This window comes from Python bivittatus, unplaced genomic scaffold (assembly GCF_059951505.1).
Source record: "Python bivittatus isolate LINGU-HERP-01145 unplaced genomic scaffold, Pbiv_v1 ctg000350_np1212, whole genome shotgun sequence".
NCBI lineage: Eukaryota > Metazoa > Chordata > Lepidosauria > Squamata > Pythonidae > Python > Python bivittatus.
The window spans coordinates 41,049,115-41,061,190 of NW_028277074.1; the positions used below are offsets into that span (position 1 = coordinate 41,049,115).

At 37.5% G+C, this 12,076-nt stretch overlaps 1 protein-coding gene across 3 annotated transcripts in view; it reads left to right on the forward strand.

Annotated features, from left to right (window-relative positions):
* Window positions 1-10,824, forward strand: part of CYFIP1 (cytoplasmic FMR1 interacting protein 1) — a 54,796-nt gene extending 43,972 nt beyond the window's left edge. For 2 of the 3 annotated variants that reach the window (XM_015890160.3, XM_007439792.4), the window contains exons 24-31: window positions 1,225-1,368; window positions 2,132-2,222; window positions 3,798-3,928; window positions 5,614-5,686; window positions 6,474-6,568; window positions 8,012-8,250; window positions 9,564-9,711; window positions 9,799-10,824. In XM_015890160.3, the coding sequence (XP_015745646.1) occupies window positions 1,225-1,368; window positions 2,132-2,222; window positions 3,798-3,928; window positions 5,614-5,686; window positions 6,474-6,568; window positions 8,012-8,250; window positions 9,564-9,711; window positions 9,799-9,963 (1,086 nt within the window). In that variant the 3' untranslated portion in view covers window positions 9,964-10,824. The remainder of the gene's footprint in view (window positions 1-1,224; window positions 1,369-2,131; window positions 2,223-3,797; window positions 3,929-5,613; window positions 5,687-6,473; window positions 6,569-8,011; window positions 8,251-9,563; window positions 9,712-9,798) is intronic. The other variant, XM_025174151.2, reaches the window with a different exon arrangement.
* The last annotated feature ends 1,252 nt before the right edge of the window (window positions 10,825-12,076 follow it).

A 12,076-nucleotide genomic window follows, 5' to 3' on the forward strand; every position in this document is an offset into this window, starting at 1 on the left:
TGTTCAGGAGTAGCCTTAAGTGTTCTAAGGCAACTTTCACTTCCTTTCTTCTTACTTGACAAGGCAAAGGTGTTGCTGAAGCCCTCTTGCCAGACTCTGCTTCATTGGTGATTCAAGTGAATAACTGTCAGTTCTTTGTGACATAATTACTGAACCATTGGAGTGAGGGGGAGGGAAATGTCACATTAGAGCAGTGTTTCTCAACCTTGGGAACTTCAAGATGTATGGACTTCAACTCCCAGAGTTCCCCAGCCAACCATGGTGGCTGGGGAATTCTGGGAGTTGAAGTCCACACCTTAAAGTTCCCAAGGTTGAAAAACACTGCATTAGGTCATTTGGGCTTTATTATTTTTAAGAAACTTGTTTCACGGTGCTGTTAATTATCTGTATCTGGTTTCTGTTTCTTGTGGCAAAGCACAGTCTTTGTAACATTAGGGTGATATCAACATATGTAAATGATTTTACTGTATATTACAGTATGTGTTAGATTTATTAAATGGCAAATTTATATTCTACATTGTTTTATCCCTAAAATCTTATAAATACATAGCAGTAGAACTCAGGTGCCAAGTTTTTGCCAGAATGATGTAGCGGGCAGAGTGTCAGATTAGGACTGGGGAGACCCAGGTTCTACTTCCTCTCAACTGTGCAATTCTTTTAGCAATCTCAGAGCCATTGTTATTTCTTTCCATATTTTGAATCTAGCTGTGAAAAAAAGGGGAACATATAACAAATTTGTTTTTAAATGTGGTCCCTGTTGATTCATTCTAGTAATATAGTAATAATTGCAAGAACATTTTTAAAAGGATAAGGGTAGTAGATTCTCTAGTGTGCTCTCCTGAAACCATCTGAAAGTTACAATTGGTCTAGAATGCAGTGGGGGACACAGTTCTGAGTGCCCTGCAGTTTGCCCATGTTAGACTGCTGCTGTACGAGCTTCATTGACTTCCAGTTTCTTTCTGGGTGCAATTCAGGGTCTGGTTATCACTTTTGAAGTCCTGAATGGCACAGATCCAGGTTATTTGCAGGACTAATTGTAATGCAAAAATTGTTATGTTTGTTCCTTTGCTATTAACTAAATGTATATTTCAAGCATCTTTTTACTTTTTTAAAAAATTAAATGTAACTTCATTCCCCATGAAAGGATTCTTTCATGGATCTTGTAATGAAGGGAGAAATGTCTTCTAATTTGATATGAGTGTCTTATGTTTTCCTCCTCTTTAGGCTTTGAATCTGGCATACTCTAGCATTTATAGCAACTACAGGAACTTTGTAGGCCCCCCTCATTTCAAAGTGATCTGCAGACTCCTGGGATATCAAGGGATTGCTGTGGTCATGGAAGAATTACTGAAAGTTGTCAAGAGTCTGGTATGTGAATGATTCAGTTACCGTTTTTTATTTCAGTAAAATAGAAATTGGTTCCCATTATTCAGTTCATTTAATCTCTCAGCCTTCAAACCTGGTGTTCTTTACATGTTTTAAAGGAGTATCTTTGGGAATACCAGTAACTGTAACTGACTGAGATGGTATGAAAATAGGAATGATAATTTTGTATGAAAATAAGCCTTAATTACATGATTCTTAGAAGCATAAGCTTACCTATTCTAGGGCTGTGTTTCCTTTGTATGCATATCTTGAAATAAGGAATTTCATAGTATAGTATTGATTAGAGAAGAAAATCACAAGAAGTTTCAGTTTATTAATTAAAAATCTTTAAAACTCTACCATTTTATTTTGGAAATTCAGCTTGTACCACTGTTTCCAGTGGATATTATCAAAGTATGCTTGGGAAAGCATTCATACCTGGCTAACTCGCCTAAGTTTATATCTTGTATTAGCAGTAAACAATACAATTCATGTTCTCACTCCATTGTTATCCACATTCTCTTTTTTACTACACAAATGTACCTGTATAGAGACCAAATCAAATGTGCTATCATGTACAAATATTGCACTTGTATGTCTTACCATAATTGTGCATACTTTCAAGCCGTGTTTACATGGCAGTGTTCACATTTGTGCACAAATAAAACCTGCTTAAGATGGGTGTACGATTAGAACAGTACATGTGTCTTATGAACCCCAGTCCAATTTATGCGTATTTAGCAATATTATTTATATTTGCTTTCAGTTACAAGGCACAATTCTTCAGTATGTAAAGACTTTAATGGAAGTAATGCCAAAAATCTGTAGGTTGCCTAGACATGAGTATGGCTCCCCAGGTAAGTTAAATTTTAATCATGTTAATAATGAATTTTTGTTCCTTCTTTTTATTGAATTATTTAATAAATAATTTAGGTAGTGTTTAAAAAGACTAATATTGCTAGATTATTTTGGTTTCCAACTTGTCATACATTGGGATAATATATTTTCAGATTTCCTCCGATATATTCTATAGGCATCAGGTATGCCATAACTGACCTTTGCTTCAAACTGATGCTACGGTAATCTCAAGGCTTAGAGGAAAAGATCAGTCTAGCCGAATAACAAGTCTTGCCCTTTTGCCACCTGCTGCCTTGCATCTTGACCACTTTCTTCCAACTTTATTATCATCCTTTTTGCCCTTGGCCCTGTTGGAGGCTTTCCCACTGATGTTGTGTTTTCAGCTCCATTTTTCCTCTTTGCACCTGTCCTTCTGTCATATCACTCCTTCCAGTTCACAGTCTGTTGTGGCCTGGTTTCCTCCAAGAACATTTGTAGACAGTCTTGGTTATTTGCTACCTTCTGCAGACATGGACAGAAGGGTAGGATAGAAATAAATACTGTGCTAGATATAAGGTAAATGATCTTGGCATTTGGGATAATGATAGTTTGATATATCGTTATATACTTCAGTAGCAAGTTGGTGCTGCAGCCTTTTAATACTATAGAGTTAGAAGAGGAGCTGCTCTGGGAAGCCATTATTGTTTGTGATTTTCTGACATATTCTCCTGTTCTTGGCTTTGAGTGCCTTTTATTTTCCCTCCGCACTCTTTGTTGTTATCCTCTTTATTAGAGCTCATTTCGGCTTTTATGGTGCAAAATCAATGTAATGTAAGGACTCCCATTATTTAGATAAATAATATGCTGAGAGTACGTTTTCTTCATTCTGGATAGCTGCTTAATTGCTTCATTAGCCATAGTTATAAACAGAAGCTAAGCCCCCAAAATAGCAATGGAATATTTGGCCAAAAGACACATTTGGGTGTCCATAATGCACCCTCCTTTTCATGATGTATAGAATATCTAGTAGAAATTAATAACATAAATTAAACTTTTAAAGGAACAATATCAGGGTTCTTGATTTCCTGCATTGGTATATCAATATTGTTCCCTACTGATACTCTGTTCCTTTTATGCATTTGGATAAATGTGTAAATGGTATAATAGCATGCCCATTTCAACACACTGAAAATGCACAATCCTTTCCCCACATAGCTGTCCCATGACAGACTTGAAAGCATTGATTTAACTCTGAAAGCAGAATATATTTTTTATCTGCTTTTGGCTTGCTTCTGTTGGAAAAAAACAGTCTCTAGTTCATATGATAGACTAAAATAACCTTTTTTGCCCATATGTATGGAAAAAACAGTACAAGAAGGGAATCCTAGTATTGCAGAGCATGCTCGGTGAAAAGAGATTGTATTAATAGAATTTAAGCCTAAGGTGTGTATTATTACAGGTGTGACCTCCCTACTTGGATAATGAATTCAGAAAAACAAAATTAAATTTTCTGTGAACAACATACCGTAGTGCTGATTTATGTTGCCTTTTATTCTCTCTCTCTCTCTCTCTGCTGTTACCACCTTATTTTTCAGGTATTCTGGAATTCTTTCATCACCAGCTGAAGGATATTGTTGAGTATGCTGAACTGAAAACAGTGTGTTTCCAAAATCTGAGAGAAGTGGGAAATGCTATTCTCTTCTGTCTCCTCATTGAGCAAAGCTTGGTAGGTGTGGAAAAGCAGTGTCCACAGCAAACCACTGTACAATGAAGCCAGAAGGGCACACCTACCGTAATGCCATAATGCAAATGCCCCAATTACATATTTGTGTCCCAAGTACGTAAGTAACACCATTTGCATGATGACATTGTCATGCATGTTTTGGCATTTGCCCCCTGCTAACAGATGCCAATCTGTGCTATTACATCTCTGTGTACTTCACCATTAAAGTTTGTGATTTATGGCACAAAATCAACCATCAGTTAAGAACCTTAACTTTCAAACACTTTTTAATAATTTATTTATGGAAGCAACATTTTGAGGAAGGAGTTCTTGAATTTTTCGTAAGAATTCAGATTCAAAATTGCACAAATACAGGCTTTTACTTTCTTTCCTTCTTTGGTTCTTTTTCCCTTCAAAGGAAAAGTCCTATTCCCATAATGCCCTCTGCTGTCTGGTTTAGAAAAGGGACTTTAAAAAAAAAAGCACTACCAGTGTTTAAAGATATCTGAGTAATCAGAAATCAGAATGGTTCTTCCTGGGATTGCCTAAGTGCTTTTAAAATATTTGCCCATTTAAAAAATATTAAATATAATCGATACTGAGCAATTCCAGAGAGAAGCAGTCTTTGAACAGTCATTTTCCTGGCCTCAGCAATTATATATACCATCCAAGGTATCTACATGGGTGGTCAAAGACATCAAGATGGCAATTGCGACTATGTAATTGAGAGCTCGCCCCTTTTGTACATGCATTGATATGTACACGTACAAAAGGGTGAGGCTTTGCACGGTGGTGACTGAATATCCTTATATGAAAGTTCTGCCAAACTATCTGGAATAATCAATGGGAAGAAAAACCCGTGCTGTAAATGCCCAGCAGCATTATCTGTATATTTCCTCTGTTCATCCAGCACATTGAAAGTATCTTCTGAAAACGAGCCCTATTGTTACCTTGTGAAGGTGGACTTCCTGAGACTTTGGTGCTGTCAGAGTATAAAACAGCCTCCTGGGACACATGGTTTCATCAGCGTTGTTAAGTTTCTGTATGAGCTATTACAGAATTCAGTACATTTTGAAGATACCTTTTTAAAAAATGAGAGCCTCATTATTACTTTCCTGGATTTGGGGTTTTATTATGGAAACTATCCTGGAGGAGAATAACTTTGAAAATGGAAGCATAATTCAGTGCCCAGTTCACATCTTTCCATCTGCCGCTTGAACAATGGAAATAATAATTTGTGTTATGTTTTTTGATAAAATATGCTCTGTGGTTTAATTATTTTGCCCGTAAAATAACATTTTATTCTGCCCATAAAACTACCTTTCTATTCTGTTAAAAAGCTTTTGGACTGAGGCAAATCTACGCGAAGAAAACCATCATTACATTTTGCAAGTTAAAAAAATGTTGCTACCCTGATGTTGATCAGTGCATTGTTGCTGATAGTTTGGGTAGGATTAACCATTTTTCTCAGCAGTGTTTTCCTTTTCATTTCCCTCATCTGTGAAGCTAATATTGTTCCTGTATATTGGTTGGGGGGGGGGGGGCAAGGCCAGTTTCCATCAGGAAAGCAGTGGAAAAAAGTGTTCTCTTTTTCGGATATTGCTCCTTTGGTTCAAAAACAGCCAGTGTTGCAGTCAGAGATCCAATCACAGCGCTCTGGTGTTGTGACTTCATTCTCTTTGTTGCAGTCATTGGAGGAAGTGTGTGATCTACTGCACGCAGCGCCATTTCAGAATATTCTACCAAGAGTTCATGTCAAAGGTATGCTTTTTCCTATGACTTTCCAACCAGAATACTCATACTGAATTATGCTGTTAATGTGAAACTGAAAAATCAGGACAAGTAGCTAAGGAAGCACAGCACATATTTATATTTGAATTAAGTAATTCCTTAATTATAAATGGTGCATATCCATTGTGAAGACAATAGCTGAAGCAATTTAAATTGTTGGAGCAACTTAATATGATAAATGTGATGCTGAAGGGCACTTTCTGCACTTTACACTTGTTCCTCATTAAGGTTTTGTTCTGAGCACTTTTTTCCTTTTTGTTTTCTTGTATCATTTACACACCCTGCTAGTTTACAAAATGAAATTTCATCAGACCTTCTCCTTGCTCAGTAGTTAGTTAAGAAAGTGTGTCATCTTTATCAGTTATTTGCCACAGAACATTTCCTCTTCACAAGCTGTAAAAGCCGGGTGTGTTTTAAAAATTAAGATGTTTTGCTGCACGTTAAAAAAAACAAAACCAAACTTGGAATGTGTGTGGAGGCAAATGTATGTTTGAACTTAACAGCTTGATTTTAGGAGTGAAATAAAAAGCTCCGACTTGCTAGTATTTTTTGTACTCTTGAATGTATAAAATGTGGTGGAGGAATAAATCAAACAAAATGTTACCTGAAACAGGCTTTGTTAGCTTCCTTAAGACAGTGAATGCAGAAAGTTGGGATAAGAGAAAAAAACACTACAACGAATAAAGAATGAAAAATAGGTCACATGTAAAGGTACCTTGTTTAAAGCATTTATTACTCTCTCTTTGTCTCTTTCCAGAGGGGGAAAGACTCGATGCTAAAATGAAGAGACTAGAATCAAAATATGCTCCACTCCACCTCGTTCCATTGATTGAAAGATTAGGAACCCCTCAGGTAGTCTTCATACTCCTTACAGTACTGCTGTTTTGTGCAAATAATGATATGTAGGTATGTGTGCATATCTACCCACTTACCACTATGGAGAGAATAGCGCTTCTTCGCATCCCCTGTTGGTTGAGTTTGTAATGTAATTTCTAAAGAACAAGATTTTATCCCAGTGGATTTATAGTTCAAATTTTAGGGAGCTAGGTGCCATATAACAACACCGGCAAGCCAGATTTTTTGATTTAGAAATAGGGTTGGCCACAATTAATACTTGGATGGAATGGAAGAGTAGGGCCACAAGCTGAACTGGGCAACTGAAGAAAATGCAGTGCAAACCATTTCCATATTATACCAAGAAACTGCACAAATATGTCCATCAAGAATCAAAGGTGACTTTCCTTTTTTTTTTTTTAACTTACATATATTTAATATTTACAAAAACATTCTTTTCCTCTTATAATTCATTGGGAGAAAAAGCCTTGAATGATTAACACTGCTAGCATATTCATTTCCAAAAGAAAATAGCATTCTTATTTATGCTCATTTCCATGGTCACCTAATGCGAAGAGAGGACTCTTTGGAAAAGACCCTGATGCTTGGAAAGGTTGAAGGCAAAAGGAGGAGAAGGGGACAGCAGAGGATGAGATGGTTAGATAGCATTACTGAAGCCATGAGCATGAAATTGAGCAGACTCAGGGAGGCAGTGAAGGACAGGAAGGCCTGGTGTGATATGGTTCATGGGGTCATGAAGACTCGGACACGACTTAATGACTGAACAACAACAAAATTCATGTGTGAAAGGCTTGCTTGAGATGGCTTTAGGAATGTTGCTGATTGTCAATATTTTGTGCCATTTTGTTTGAGAGATAATCGTCTTGGATATATTTGCAATGTCAATATGGTTATGTTCCTTTATGGTTTTTTTGGATTCAAATCACTACAACTGCTAATACAACACTGGGGAAAACCATAGTACCTAATATGTAAATGTGATGTGGAATTTCACTCCAAAAACATGACACTTTATGAAGAATTCTAGGTCTAATGAGCCTGGGGCTCAGCAAAGAGGATCATCCTCTGTTGGTAGAAAGAAAACACTTTCTGCGTTAAAAGAGTGGATTCAATTCTTTGTTGATTTTTGAAGTCTTTCAGTTGTAGAAAGTGAAGATCGATCAGTATGTTTCTGTATCATCTAGATTTAATGTGTTAAAAGACTGAGCTAGTTGTATGTTAATGTTATGTATTTTTCTTTTTCTTTCAAGTTTTAGTTAATTTATATTATGCATACATTATTTTGTATGACTTTCATCTATATTTCAGTAATAAAATAAAACCAATATAAAGTATGATAGGAAAATACCATTTTCCATCATGTATTTGAAACTTGGTATGTCATTTCCATGTTGATGAGTTCTTTATAGACTGATGGTGTATTTTTGGTTGCAACTGTAGCAAATTGCCATTGCAAGAGAAGGAGATTTGCTAACCAAGGAGCGCCTCTGCTGTGGGCTGTCTATGTTTGAAGTCATCTTAACAAGGATTCGAATGTTCCTGGATGATCCCATATGGCGTGGCCCTCTCCCTAGCAATGGCGTGATGCATGTGGATGAGTGTGTGGAATTTCATCGCCTGTGGAGTGCAATGCAGTTTGTGTACTGTATTCCAGTGGGAACCCATGAATTTACTGTGGAGTATGTATCCAAATGCTGGCTAAGGCTTTGCTATCTAATACTGCTTTACTTGTATTTCAGAAGTTACATGTGACTATGATATGACCAAGTAACTGAGAGTTTACTGTACCATTATAGTGATGTTGGTACTGCCGCATTCATCCAAAAGCATTCGAATGATCAGTGTTAAGATTTTAACAACTACTTACCGTATTTTTCCGACTATAAGACGATACTTTTTTCTAAAATCCTTACCCTAAAAATTGAAGGGTGTCTTATTCAAGTCAGCTGAGGAGAGAACCGCGCGGTTGCAAAACTGCCCATACTTTGTTTCTGCAAAGAGGCTTCCTCCTATTGCTAGCCTCCAATCACAAGTGAAATAGCTTGTCTCCCAGACTTCCTCCAATCACAAGCCTGATGTAACTGACGTCAGCTGATGCTGAACAAACCAATTAGAGGAAGGCTGTTTGCAGAGACAAGCTATCGGCAGTTTCACTCGTGCTTGAATGTAATCAGTTATGCAAAAGAGCATGGAAATAGAGCTGCAGAGAGACGGTTTGGACCTCCTCCTACCGAGTGTATCAGGTAAATGTTAACTAATTATTAAATAAAAATGTGTTCTGCACTATCTTTAAAATATTGATTTCTTAATTTTGGGTTGGAAAAGTGGGGGGCGTCTTGTACATGGGGGCGTCTTATTGATGGAAAAATACGGTAGGTTATACTTACATGTTAAAATATGTATTTTAAATGTAGTTTGATCAATGTAGAAGTCATAATCTAGTGATCCACAGTTAACTATGATTGTGATTGTTTTTCAGCCTCTAGCCTTACGGAGATGTCAAATCAGTTTTTGGTGATTCTGTTGTCGTCAGTCATGTAATTCTGTTCTTCAGAATTGTATGGAGATAAAGATGGTATTCTGACACAAAAATAACATAGTACAAGGCAGGGATGCAGAAGTGGGTAGACTTTTCTGACCCCAAAGGCCAACCCAAAGTAGGCAGAATCCAGCATTTGGCTCTTTCTTTGCATTTTTAATGGGTTTGAAGGGGCAGGTGCTTAAGGCATCCATTTCACCCCTTAAATCTTAAATCACCCCATCCTAAAGAGACCCTGGCCTACCTGCTTCTGAAGTGTAGTCCTTGACTGCACACTTATTAGCAGTGCCATATAATAAAAACAAGATGTTGCAAAACTCAGCAAAAAAATTCAGTCAGCATGGTTAATTCTGGGTGAGGTAGTGACAGATTCAAGACTGGGAATAAATCCAGCCTCCTGATTTACCCCACTGAATACGAATGTAGTACTTTTTCTGCACTTTTACTCTGCAGACAGTGTTTTGGAGATGGGCTGCATTGGGCTGGCTGTATGATTATTGTGCTCTTGGGACAGCAGCGTCGATTTGATGTGCTCGATTTCTGCTATCACTTACTGAAAGTACAGAAGCATGATGGCAAAGACGAAGTAATCAAGAATGTGGTAAGTTGACAGAGGCAGCTTTGTTTCTCACTTTGTGTTTTGTTTTGATATTGTTCCCTTTTTCTGACTAGAGTTTTGGTTTTATAGCCTTTAAAAAAAATGGTTGAGAGGATCCGCAAGTTCCAGATCCTGAATGACGAGATTATTGCTACACTGGACAAGTATTTGAAATCTGGTGATGGAGAAAGCACACCGGTGGAACATGTCCGCTGTTTCCAACCTCCCATTCATCAGTCTTTGGCCAGCAGCTAGAAAAGATCTCTGCTCTTTTGAAAACAATGGACAGTTACAGCACATGTTGGAAGTATTTTGCTGCCTGAGAGACTGTCCTGCTCTTCATTGCTTTCCTGTATCAACTGAAACTTTTGAATGGTTGTTTCCCAGCTCAATAACTGTATACAAACTTCAGTTTTTAGACTTTTTAAATACTTTTGATAAAACACTTTGCAGTGCAACTATTTTAGGCATAAATCTTTGCATTTCTCCAGAACTTGTAATTGTTTTAGAGGTTTAATATAAGGGATCTTTATTTACTTGGCCTGCTAACAAAAATGAGTTTTATTATAGGAGTGTGCTGAAATGTTTTTGTATAAAAAATATTAAGTTGTTCAGCTTATCTTTAAGGACACTCCATTTGCTATCTTTTAATCAATAGAACGTTCTTTTTAGAAAACTATTTAGCCCCAATTTGTAATCAGCTTTGGAAATAAAAGATTTTAATGAGATTTTAAAAGTAAGATTGTAAGATAGAAATTGTTAATTCTTTGTGTTTATTATTCAGGTTTATGGATCAGTTAATACACTTAGAATAAATGACTTCTCCTGCTTTTTAGCTTCTAATATAAATGGTGAATCTGAGTCCCATGTTTTAACATCACAGTGGAAGCAAAGTTGAAGGTGGAGTCATTGTGCAATGATACGTAGGGAGCACACCTTACTTACTCACACTTACATGCTTAGAATTCTGTTTCAAGGTTTGTTCAGCTTTAGAAACTAGTTGCTTTCAGACTCTTAATTCCTCAAGAATATTTATACTTTGATGAATCATGGTTCAACAGTTAGAAGTTCTCTAAGAGTAGTTTATTACTTCTCTAACAAAATTCTGAATTAAATGTTAATTTTAAAGTATTGTTTGGCTTGCCTGGTCTAAGAGTCACTGTTTCAACTAGGTATCAAGTCAAGACATGTTTGCAAGAGAGATGATCCCTGTACCCAATTTTCTAAGTAGTCTTGCAAAGCTATTCTAAGATTATAGATTATCATACCTAAAAACAAGGATGGGCAAGCCATAGCCACATTGTTTCTTTCTAGTTTAAAGCAGGAAACAGATGGGCTAGGTTCACAAAATATGTTGTGTCCAAACAACATATGGCCTGGTTCACACAATGTGCTGAATTTCAGAGTATTCAGTCCCACAGTAATGTGTTGTTGAACTCTACCATAATTTTTATAATGTAAATCAGCAGCCCCCAACCTTTTTGGCATCAGGGACCGGTTTCATGGAAGACAATTTTTCCACGGATGAGGGGGGATGGTTTCGGGATGATTCAAGCGCATTACATTTATTGTGCACTTTATTTCTATTATTATTAGAGTGTAATATATAATGAAATAATTATACAACTCTTAGCACGCAACCTAGATCCCTTGCATGTGCAGTTCACAGTAGGGTTCGCGCTCCTATGAGAATCTAATGCTGCTGCTGATCTGACAGGAGGCGGAGCTCAGGCAGTAATGCGATCAGAGTGGCTGTAAATACAGATGAAGCTTCCCTCTCTCGCCTGTCACTCACCTCCTGCTGTGCGGCCCGGTTCCTAACAGGCCACAGACCAGTACCAGTCTGTGGCCCAGGGGTTGAGGACCCCTGATGTAAATCCTAAAATAGGCTTACTTGGTATATTCTCCAGAAATAAAGGATGGGAAGTCATTGTCCTACTCATTTACATGGTACAGCCCTGCTCACTGCAGCCCTGCCAGTTAAGATTGCCCATCCCTGCTTGAAAAGATTATATGGGTAGTCCTTGTTTAATGGTCACTCATTCAGTGATTGAAGTTATGGTGCTGAGCAAGGGGTACTTATGACCAGGCCCATAGTTGCAGCCATCACAGCATCCTGCAGTCACGCAATCACCATTTGCAACCTTCACTTCTGACAAGCAGTCAATGGGGAAGCTGGCAGGAAATGGCAATCATGTGACTGCAAATGGCAATCACGTGATCGTGGGACACTGTGACTGTGAAGGATTCACCTAACAACTGGGACTGCTGCAACTGCCATCATGTCAGCCTTACCAGGTAGACCAGACAGGAAACATGACCAGATTGGCTAATTCTACTTTATTGCAAAACTACATTAACAGAATCT